This window comes from Amblyraja radiata, chromosome 30, assembly GCF_010909765.2.
Source record: "Amblyraja radiata isolate CabotCenter1 chromosome 30, sAmbRad1.1.pri, whole genome shotgun sequence".
In the NCBI taxonomy this organism is placed as follows: domain Eukaryota; kingdom Metazoa; phylum Chordata; class Chondrichthyes; order Rajiformes; family Rajidae; genus Amblyraja; species Amblyraja radiata.
Window position 1 is genome coordinate 20,664,574 of NC_045985.1, and position 12,176 is coordinate 20,676,749.

The 12,176-nt window shown below is 47.8% G+C and overlaps 1 protein-coding gene across 4 annotated transcripts in view; it reads left to right on the forward strand.

Moving 5' to 3' along the window:
* The first annotated feature begins 3,040 nt into the window (after positions 1-3,040).
* Positions 3,041-12,176, forward strand: part of LOC116990180 (zinc finger SWIM domain-containing protein 3-like) — a 34,800-nt gene continuing 25,664 nt past the window's right edge. For 2 of the 4 annotated variants that reach the window (XM_033047733.1, XM_033047734.1), the window contains exons 1-3: positions 3,118-3,224; positions 7,844-8,145; positions 11,753-11,861. In XM_033047733.1, the coding sequence (XP_032903624.1) occupies positions 7,889-8,145; positions 11,753-11,861 (366 nt within the window). In that variant the 5' untranslated portion in view covers positions 3,118-3,224; positions 7,844-7,888. Of the gene's footprint in view, positions 3,225-7,843; positions 8,146-11,752; positions 11,862-12,176 lie in introns of all 4 variants that reach the window. The other 2 variants (XM_033047732.1, XM_033047736.1) reach the window with 2 other exon arrangements.

Genomic DNA, 12,176 nt, shown 5'->3' on the forward strand with positions numbered 1-12,176 from the left:
TGGGGTATTGAGCAAAATATCAAGAGCTGGAGCAACTCAGCTGGTCAGACAGCATCTGTGGAGTGAATGGCCAGGCGACGCTTCGGATCGCGACCGTTCTTCAGACGCTAAAGAAGGGTCCCGATGCGGGTCCCGATCGCCTATCCATGTCCCCCACAGCTGGTACCTGACCTGCTGATTTACTTCAGCACTTTGTATTTTATCTAGATCAATGTAGTTTGCATGGACATGCACAGCTGGATCCATTCGAAAACTAGTCTCAAATCCCTGAGAGGTTTTCGTAATTAATATTGGGCAACGTATATCTATTGATGAGTAACAAAGATCCAATGGACGAAGAGGTAAAATAATCAATAAGATTATTTTTCCCCTAATTAAATAGTTAGAATTACACTTTCAGAACTAATCACTTTCAATAGTTAGCTAAATGCTTGAAATTAAGACAAAATTTGGGTGACGGGGGAGTAGACGTAAATAGGTACATTGAGCACATGGGCCAACTGGACTTTGGATAATGGTGCCAAAAATGGCAGTACCTGCCTGTGTAATATATGCAAAAAGAATTTCACTGTGCAGTTGCATTTGTGACAAATAAAGCACCATTGAACCATTGTTCATACAACGTGTCAGTGAAGACAAATGGTCTGTTGAATTTTTTACAAAATTACATTTATTCAGCTATTTGCAAAATGTATACATTGAACTGCAACAAAACACCCAGTATTTTTTCTCTATCCATGTGAGGAGGGACTAATTGACAGGTGATTGAGTTGGAGGTTATAATTACAGAAAAAAACAAATGGTGCAAATGGCGCATAAAATGCAGAACCAGGGGTGGCATGAGCATGGATTTGGCGATAAAAATGGTTGACTTGGAATTGGGAAGGGTGGGAGATGAGTGGATGGAGGAGGGGAAAGGAACTGGGTGATGGGGGTGGGGGGGAATTATGGTGTTTTTTTTCCATTTTTTTTGTGGCATTCACTGCCAGAATGAAATGTAAAACCAGCAAAACTGTTTGCGATTTATGCACCTAACCTGTGGTCGTCAAAGTAGATTAAAAAGAAACATGAATTTTGCCATTCACGCCACCTCCTCCAATCTTTCAGCCCTCTAGGTTTCCAGTACATCTTCATACTTTGGTCTCTTGCATAATTCCATTAGATATTTAACATGGAAATAGGCCTTTCGGCCCACCAAGTTTACGCTGACCATCGATCACCCATTCACACTAGTTCTATGTTATCCCACTTTCCTCACCCACTCCCTACATATACGGGGCAATTTTACAAGATACAAATTAACGTACAAAGCCAATGCATCTTTAGGATGTTGGAAGAAACCCACATGCTTGCAGGGAGAATGTGTAAATTCAACACAGACAGTGCCCGAGGAAAGGATCGAACCCAGGTCTCTGGCGTGTGACGCAGCAAGGCTACCAGCCGTGCCACTATATCGTGATTTCCAACACGCAAAAAATTAAACGTTGATAACTTTGGTTACTAAAAAAAATAAACAATCTATTTTCAGTCTTAAATCTCTAAGTCAGACTATGTCCCCCTTAACAGCAATTCACTTCAAGACTATGGGGCAGTTCATTGGCCGTAAAGTTGCTGCCTAAAAGTGCCAGAGACCCGGAATCGATCCTGAATATGTGTGCTGTCTGTACGGAGTTTGCTCTTTTCCCCTTTGATCGCATGGGTTATTTCCGGGTTTCATAGAACTTGTTTCCTTCCACATTCCAAAGGTGTGCAGGACCCTTTATCAGACCCAACCCAAAACGTAACATTTTCCTTTTGTCCAGAGATTCTCTTTGACCTGTTGAGTCACTCCAGCTTTTTGTGCCTAACTTCAGTGTAACCCAGCATCTGCAGTTCCTTCCTACACACACAATACTAAATGATGGAATTTTATTAATCCCAGGAGGGAAATTGTGTGTGTGTGTGTGGGTATATATACTATATACACACACATATATAAAAATATATATTTATATAGTTATATATTCATATATATATATAAATTTACACTATTTGGTTTCTCATTTATGACATTGTTTACAGAGTACTATGTTTACATATTCTGTTGTGCTGCTGCAAGTAAGGATTTCATTGTTCTAACTGAGACGGTAGAGAATAAAACACTCTTGACTCTAGACTTGCGTCCCTAATGTGTAGGGTAGAACTAGTGTACAGGTGATCAGCGTAGACTCGATGGGCCAAATGGCCTGTTTCCGCGATGTATCTTTAAATTAAACTAAAAGCACTAAAACGAGAGGGAGTCCAATAAGGGTCTTGAACCGTTACTTTACTGAACGTTTTTCCTTCCTATATTTAATATGTAAAAGAATATGTGTGTGTTTATGATTGTGTTTATAGTTTGTTTGGTTGTTTGTCTTTTCGCACAAAGTCCGCGAGCATTGCCACTTTTCATTTCACTGCACATCTCGTATGTGTATGTGACGAATAAACTTGACTTGACTCGAATCGAAACGTCACACAATTTCTTCTATCCAGAGATGTCAATCACCCTGCGAGTCGGGTCGGTTCCGGTTACTACAAAATCAACTCAAACACTGCTTGTGAACCATTTAAAAAGAAATGATTTAAAAAACATTAAAAAAGACAATTACCAGAATCAAATTTTATTGTTGACAAGAAGTATGAACTGACAGATTTATGAATCTAACCCACACAAACTGTTGCCCCACAACATTGATTACAATGCGAGTCGGGTCGGGTCAGGTAGGCTCAGGTTACTAAAATGGGCGTGGAAAAATGCCCAGGATCCCCTCCGTAGCGTACTACACGTCAGCCCATTGCATTTCGCAGGAGTAGCCTATCTTGCTCCGCTATAGGATCTTTGGTGCTGCCTGCTCTAGGGAGTTACTCCAGGGCGTTACTACAGCTCCAGGGAGTGATTCTGCGTCGGGTTGCTGCGAGGCGGCGACCGAGCAGTAATGGCCGCCAGATCTCCCGCAATGCAAAGGGAGAGAGAAAGTGCCCGGCGCCGACCAGTTGCCGTGGCAGTGCGCATGTGCAGGGGGAGGATGTGCAGGCCGTGGCAGTGCGCATGTGCCGGCGGATGAGGATCGGCCCGGAGCGCGAGCGAGCGGGGAGAGTGCGGCCCGGACAAGGAGGGCGCGCGCGCTGGGGGCTGGAGACGGAGAGTGACAGAGACAGGGAGAGACACAGAGACAGGGAGCGGGGCCGCTCAGAGTTGAACGGTAGGTGTCCCGGGTGCTGTGAGAGCGGCGCCGGCAGCGACAACCTGGGCCCGGGCCCGGAGCTGCGACAAAGCGCCGGGACCGCGGCTGCGCATCAGACGCCACCAAACAAGCGGGGAATCCCATCCCTGAGCCCAAGAATCCGGGATCATCCCAATCCTGCACCGGACTGCAACCGCCCCCCGTCCCAATTCATTAACCCCGCCCGCACGCGGGGAATTATATCCCAATCCCAGGAATTTGCATCAACCTAATTCAGGGATTGATCCCGATCTACTGGGATGTCAGGACTGTCTTATGAAGAAAGACTGGATAGACTTGGTTTATACTCTCTAGAATTTAGGAGATTGAGAGGGGATCTTATAGAAATTTATAAAATTCTTAAGGGGTTGGACAGGCTAGATGCAGGAAGATTGCTCCCGATGTTGGGGAAGTCCAGGACAAGGGGTCACAGCTTAAGGATAAGGGGGAAATCCTTTAAAACCGAGATGAGAAGAACTTTTTTCACACAGAGAGTGGTGAATCTCTGGAACTCTCTGCCACAGAAGGTAGTCGAGGCCAGTTCATTGGCTATATTTAAGAGGGAGTTAGATGTGGCTAAGTGGATCAGGAGGTATGGAGAGAAGGAAGGGACGGGATACTGAGTTGGATGATCAGCCATGATCATATTGAATGGCGGTGCAGGCTCGAAGGGCCGAATGGCCTACTCCTGCACCTAATTTCTATGTTTCTATGTACTATCCCGCGGATTTCCATCCCAATACTGAGCATTGGAAGACCCCCTATCCCAAACCCAGGGATTTATCCCCCACACATACACTAGTATTTTTTAATCCCTATCCCGTGAATTTGTATCCTATCGGGCAGTCACGGTGGCACAGCGGTAGAGGCAAAATGCAGCGGCAGAAACCCGGGTTCGATCCCTACTACGGGTGCTGTCTGGATGGAGTTTGCACGTTCTGCCCGTGATCTGTGTGGGTTTTCTCCGAGATCTTCGGTTTCCTCCCACACTGCAAAGATGTACAGGTTTGTAGGTTATTTGGCTTGAAATTTAAAAAATGTTAAATTGTCCAAGCAGAGTACTGCCCTGCTGACGACAAAATCTTCCCGACCCCCTATCCCAATGTTGAACATTGCAAGATGTCCCTACGCCAAACCTGGGGAATTATCCCATCAACCCCACATGGGTGGTTATCATTACAATGTTGCCCCAGATCTCCCATCCCAATCTCCCAATGTGGGGCCAAGATGCTCCCATTGCAAACATGGGGAATTACCACCCTATCTGCACAAGGGCGATTATTATCCCAATCCCAGGAATTTTCATCTACTGTAATCAGGGATTTATTCCGATCTACCATTCCGCAGATGTCCCTCATAATGCTGAGCCTACCTCTAACCCAGGGGAAATTACCTGCACACGGGTAATTATTATTCCAATGCCAGAAATATCCAACCTTTATAAATTAGCGATTGTCCCCTGATCCCAATGCTGAATATTGCAAGGTGCATCTACCTTAAACCCAGGAAATTATCCCCCACCCACACACAGGCAATTTTGATCTCAACCCCAGTAATGTGCATCCTATCTAAATCAGGGATTAACATAGAAACATAGAAAATAGGTGCAGGAGGAGGCTATTCGGCTCTTCGAGCCAGCACCGCCATTCATTGTGATCATGGCTGATCGTCCCCACTCCTCTTTGCTTCCTGTCTGCCAATAATTTTCTATCCACGTCAACACCCTACCCCCAATACCATGCGCTCTAATTTTAGTCACCAGTCTCCCGGGCGGGACCTTATCAAAGGCTTTCTGAAAGTCCAGATACACTACATCCACTGGCTCCCCCCTTCATCCATTTTACTTGTCACATCCTCAAAAAATTCCAGAAGATTATTCAAGCATGATTTTCCTTTCATAAATCCATGCTGACTTGGACTATTCCTTTTACTGCTATCGAAATGCCCCATTATTACCTCTTTAATAATTGACTCCAGCATCTTTCCCACCACCGAAGTCAGGCTAACTGGTCTGTAATTGCCCGTTTTCTCTCTCGTTACTTTCTTGAAAAGTGGGATAACATTAGCTATCCTCCAATCCACAGGAACTGATCCTGAATCTATTGAACATTGGAAAATGATCACCAATACGTCCACTATATCTAGAGCCACCTCCCTGAGGACCCTGGGATGCAGACCATCAAGTCCCGGGGATTTATCAACCTTCAGTCCCATTAGCCTACCCAATAGTATTTCTGGGGATAGGGGATTGATCCCAATCCCCTATCCCAATGCTGAGCATTGCAAGATACCCCTAACAAAACCCAGGGAATAACCCCCCAACCACTCATGGGAGATTATCCCAATCCCAGGAATTTGCAGCATACCTGAATCAAGGATTGCCCCCAACCCCGATCCACAATCCCGTGATTTCCCTCCCAATGCTGAGAATTGCAAGATGCTCCCAGCCCAGACTGGGGGATTCCCCCGGCTCACGGACGATTATTCCAATGTCTGGAATTGCCATCCTCTCTAACACAGGGATTACCTCAGATTCAACCAGTTTTCCGATATCAGGTAGTGCTATCTGAACCCAGGAAATTCCACTATCTAACCCAGGGATGCCCCCACCTCAAACACAGGCAAGTATTCAGCCACCCAATAACCCCTTCTGGCTTAAGCCCTCCCTTCACCACCTCCAGTTTAAATTCCATTTGGAATATTTTGGAGGACCAAGAAACTAAGAAGAACCAAGAACCTGCACTCGGTCAATTATTATTCCAACTCCAGGAATTTATATCACACGGATTGTTCCTGATCCCAATGATTCCCACTCCCATTGCACCGAAGGATTAGACCGTACAGTCTCTGATCCCAGTGATTGGACCCCACCTGTCCTCTGATCCCTTTTTCTTCTTCTTCTTTGGAGTTTTACGGCAGCCGGCATCCGCAATGTTGCATTGCTGCCACCTTCTGGCTTCATTCCACAGTACTCATGTCTTTATATTAGATCCTTTTTATAAGCCCAGAGGACCTCAAGAAATCAAACAACAACTTTATTCCTTTTCCTTTCCCTCACACTCTAGAATGTTCTTTACTGATATTTCTGTCAATCCAATTTTCCTCATTTCAATGATCATAAATCCTCTTTCTGTCTCAGATCTACATGCAACTAGGGCATGCTGAACTGTTTCTGGTTGATGGCATTCCTCACACAGCCCAGTAGGGTGTTTTCCCAATATTTTTAATGTGCTGTTCAGGTGAGTGTGTCCTATCCTCAATCTTGTTAATACTACCTGTTCCCCCCTCTTCTTGCTGTAATGCCCACTCTGTTTTGTAGCGAATAGAAGTGTCTCCCCTTTGTCTCCTGTTCCCAGTATTGTTGCCATTCCTGATTTATTTTCTTCCACACAATGTGTTTTCCTTCAGATTTTGATAGTTGTAAGTTTATCTCTATGTTTCTTTTTTTTACAGCCTCCTTTGCCAATTTATCCACCTTTTCATTCCCTAGAACACCAATGTGTGCTGGGACCCACAACAAAGTCACGTCACTACCCCTCCTTGTCACTTGGCTTAATAGTAGCAGGATTTCATAAACTAAGTCAGGCCGCCTATGGGATGCACCAGACGTCCTCTGATCCCTGGGATTGGAGCCTGTTTTATCCTAATCTCTGGGAATGGGCCCCACCCTGTCTCTGATCCCAGGGATTGGAGTTTGCCCCATTAGTGATGCCAGGGATTAAACCATAGTCCATCACTAATTCCAGGAATTGGATCCCACCTCATCACTGATCCCAGGAGTTGGAACATGCCCCGTCACTGATCCCAGAACTACCCAAATCTCACCCCAAATCTCAGGAATTGTCATTTCTGGAAACCCAGGAATCGGTGCCTTGAATCTCAGCCGCAGTCCCCAAACCCTCGGATTGCAACTTGTCTCCCCCAAGCCTAATGATTGGATCTCATCTCTGATCCAGGGAATTCCCACAACCCCAGGGATTCACCTCTATACCTTGAACCTGGGGAATTGCAATCTGCCCACAAACCCGGCTAGGTCTTTCCATCTTTCCAATTTCTGGGATTGCTGTGCCGTCTAAATCCTGAGCCACTGTTCTCGCAAACTGAGAATTTCCCTGTCTTCAAATTGTCCTCCATCTCTCAACCCCAATACCATAGTAGAACTCTTCAAACCTTTCATCTCACGCCTTCTTATTTCCTTCTCTGGCCTCTGTCTAACCATCTGTCTATCAAAAACCGCCCTTGCCTGTGTTCACCTCTTACCTTCTACTCTTTGCCCATGTTCTTCCTCCCTTCCAGATTTCTTCCCTCCATCCCTACAAACATTGTGAGGAAGGATCCCAACCCGAAACATCACCTATGTACCTATGTTTTGAATGTAACTCGATGGGCTGAAGGGCCTGTTTCCGTGCTGTATCTCTAATGTCTAAAGTAAACTGTAAAGACAGCATCCGAGCAAATGATCGATCCCGGGTCTCTGGCGCTGTCAGGCAGTGACTCTACAGTTGCGCCACCATGCCATTCTTGAACACTAGATATGAGCTGTACTGATCCATTCTACCTTGGCTGATCTGCATCTTCTGCATGTGGTCTATTCTCAGTGCCCGCTCTCCAGGCGGCCAACTCCATCTGACGCACGTGCAGCCATGACCCAGGTGACGGGTTTCCAAGTGGGCGCCGAGTTCTCGAGCTACAGCGAGCTGCACCAGGAGTTGCGGCGCTACCAGAGGGACAGCTCCATGCAGATGTTGACCAGGCACACGCGGACCATCGAGGCGCAGCGGCGACGGGCACCCAAGCGCCCGATGAACGATGCGCTGAAGTTTGCCGAGATTGACTACGTGTGCAATCATGGCGGCAAGTTATTCAAGACCAAAAGATTCTGCAAACGGCCAATCCGGAGGTGAGGAAATACTTGCAAGGGTGGCACAGGAGCACAGCTGGTAGAGCCGCTGCCTCACAACCCCCGCCTGGGATCCCGATTCGATCCTGACCTCGGGTGCTCTCTGTGTGTGGAGTTTGCACGTCCTCTCTGTGACCAGCTGTGTTTCTTCTGTGTGCTTCAGTTTACTCCCATATCCAAAACATGTGCGGGTTTCTTGGTTAATTGGCCCTCTGTAAATTGTCCCGAATGTGTAGGGAGTGGATGACAAAGTGGGATAACATAGAAAATGGAATACCTCGCCTCTATTTCCCATGCTCTAATTTAAAGATGTTTTAAATTTAATTATATACTAGACCAAGGGGGACCCATTGCGAGGGTGCCTGCGGCGTCACACAACACATACAGTGGGGGTGAGAGAGGGGGGGGGCGAAGGGGAAGGAGGAGTGGGGGAGGGCTGGAGGTGGAGCAGAGGGGGGCAGAGATAGAGAGAGGGAAATGCAACCGTGCGTCACGCATTCAGAATGGTCTGGAAATGAAGCGCCTGCGTCTCATGCACGAAAGCTGTCGGCAGCTCTATGGAATTCAGGGGAGGACCCACCCCACACACACACACTTACACAGCGGGTCTGATCTAAGCTGTCAATGAAGACAGCAAATTATTTTTTTTTAAACTCTTTGAAATTAAAAGTTAATGTTAAGAATTAGTGATGTTAAATGAGAAATAATTAAATTCAACGAAAAACAATGTAATCAACAACCTGGCAGGCTGGGCGGGGCCAGGAAGCAGCTGGGCCAGGTGCAAAGGCATTGTGAGGTCAGCGGGCGGGGCCAGCAGCCAGGCTGAGGGGGGCAGGGCCGGGCGGGGCCAGGTGCAAAGGCATTGTGAGGTGAGCAGCTTTTTAAAATGTCAGTTTGGTGGCAAATTTTAGTAAATATCTCTGGAAATGATCTATCAAATTGATAAAGGATTGGATTTTTGAAATCATAAGGGAAATATTCTACCAGAAGATGTAAAAATGTCACTGTTATTGTAACGTCAGCAGCTGGGCAGCGGGCAGCGGTCAGATTTTTTTTAAAAAGGTCAGATTAGTCAACAATTTTAATTTAAAAAAGTCAGGATAATAATGTACCAATGGTACAGAGGAGTGGATTTCTAAACTCGCAAGGAAAATCTCTACTGAAATATGTTAAAATGTTCCCGATTCGGCATCTGGTTTTCGAGGAGATACGTAACACATGCAAAATAACACACACACACACACAGTTTTAATAGATACTAGACCAAGTGCAGACCCGTTGGGTCTGTACCCCCAACGTGTGGTTGCTGGGGGGGGGTGGGGGCAGCATGCGGCGTCACACACATTACCTACGCCCCCCCGCACACACGCTAACTACCCCCCTTGATATATTAATATTATTAATTTGCTCCTTTTACCCCATAATGCCTTATCCACTGACGCATAGCCCCCAACTCGCAGGCGCATCTAGAGAGGGGGAGGGGGGGGGGGAGAGAGTGAGGACAGAGAGAGAATGGGGGGAGAAAGAGACAGAGGGAGAGTAGGGTGGAGGGGAGGAGGAGAGGGAGGGTGGGTGAGGGGGGGGGGGGACAGGGGTGGGAGATTGGAAGCTTCACGTGGTCCCACTAAAATCAAACTGCTGCATGAGTCACAGTGCCATCTCACAGATGTACAATCACAATGGATCTCGTTTACACATGATATCACAATGGGACAGAGGTGGGAGATCTCTCCCCCTCCCTGACATTTTAAAAATATTGAGTTTGCTCAGCTGCTGACCACACAATGCCTTTGCACCTGGCCCAACTGCCTCCAGGCCCCCCCCCCCCCCCCCCCCCCCCCCCCCCCCCCCCCCAGCCTGGCTGCTGGCTCCGCCCGCTGACCTCACAATGCCTTTGCACCTGGCCCAAATACCCCCCGACAGTTTAAAAAAAAATATTTTGCTGTCTTCATTGACAGCTTAGATCGGACCCGCTGTGTGTGCGCGGCGGGGGTGCGGGGGGGGGGCGGGGGGGCGGGGTGGCGGGTCCAGAGAGTCAAGCCGGTGTTGTCTCTCTCTGCTGTTCGCAGCCCACTCACTCGCCCGGCTCCCCCCCCCCCGGCACTTCAAAATGCGCAGAAAGAACGAGCGTTCTGCAGATCGGGAGGCCACCGGCTTGCTTCTGAATCCTCTCCCCCGCACGATGGTAGAACGTGGTGGCGGCGGCCGTTATCGTCGCACGGGGCACACGATGAGAAGGTGGCCCTCGCGGCCAATACTCCCTCTGGGAAACCTGCCCCCGGCGCAGGGAGTGAAGTCACGCCCCTCCCTGCCTCACGCTGCCAGTCGCGCCACTCGCAAGTACTTTGAAAAAGATCTTGCGAGCGGGCGAGCTTTGAAAAAAACCTTGTGACCCTCCACTCTCTTTCTCCTCCCATCTCTCTCTCCCCCCCATCTCTTTCTCTCTCTCTCCCCCATCTCTCTCTACGCCCTCTCACCCTCTCTCTCTCTCTCCCCCCCTCTTACTCTCCCCCCTCTTTCTCTCCCCCCTCCTCCCCTCCACCACCCTCCCTCCCTTAAACCCCCCTCCCCTCCAAAGTTAAAAGCGGCCGAAGTTGTGCATCGCTCGTCACAGCCGTCACTCTCCCACGGTCACCCTCCGTGGGCTGTGGATCGGGTGGAGCAGAGGTTTGGGACAATGTTCATGCCTTCACAGTGATGTGATAGACGCGGGGGTCTGGACCAATCGTTGACAAGTCTAGCCCCCCGACAACGTCAAGTCCGTTATTGGACTTTTCTGTTGAGCGGCAGTTGGTCCGTTGGCCTGTAGGCGACGCTGCTTTTCGGGTAGATGGCGTTTTGACAAAGCGGCCATTCGGTAAGTTTGCTTTTAGGCGACTCAGCTTTTCGGTTCCTTGGGTTTTAGGCTTCCCTCCCTTTTGGTTAGTTTGCATTTAGGCGTCCCATCCTTTCGGTTAGTAGACGTTTCGTCTTCGGACTCTTTCAGTTTATTGGCGTTTTGGCCTCGTTTCCATTCCGTTCTTTGGCTTCGACCTCTTTGCTTCGGCTTCTTGTCTGTCGGCGCCACGTCCAGATCCCTTTTATTGCAGCTGTTGCTTCAAGTGCCCCCAGTTTGTGAAGGAGTTTATTATCAGTCAAAGGCCATTCATTCAGCACACCATCTTGTCTTCCCATTTACACTGCTTGATGGACAATGTAAATCTAATATTTCTGTTGGATTCTGTGATGATTGTAAAAGATAGCCATACACTGCTGGTCTGAATCATCCTACCACAAGCAGAGAGCAGTCCTGAACTGCCATCTTCCTCATTGGTGACCCTCGGACTATCTTTGTTATTCCCTTATCATGTATCTACATACTGCAAATGGCTCGATTGTAATCATGTATTGTCTTCCCACTGACTGGTTAGCATGCAACAAAAGCTTTTCACCGTACACATGACTATAAACTAAAAAAAACTGAAGAAGAGTGTCTATCCGAAGCGTCACCTATTCCTTTAATCCAGAGATGATGCCGGATCCGCTGAGTTACTCCAGCACTTTGTGTCTATTGACTGCTGGTCTTCACCCAGTTGGCTTACACACTACCTCCCACTGTCTTTTTCAGAATCAACAAGATGAAGTGTCCGTGTATCATTAAAGTCCGTCTTTCTGCAGATGGAGACAAGTTTGTGGTGAAAGAGATGAATGAATCGCATAACCACACAGTGCCGCAGGTAAAAGCAGAACACACACACCAGCCAGGTGGAGTTTTTGTATCTGCCGCTGCTTCAGATTGTCGGGTCAGTCTGTGTGCGTGTGCGTGCGTGCGTGTGTCTGTTGTCCCACCTCTCCACATTTTCAGAGAGCATTATACTAGTTCTGTACACGCTCGGTTCCAGCCTTGGATCCTGGGCTGTTGAATATTTTAGTTCAGTGATACAGCGCAGAAACAGGCCCTTCGGCCCACAGAGTTCGTGCCGACCAGCGATCCCCACATTAACACTATCCTACACACACGTGGGACAATTTACACATACAACAAACCAATT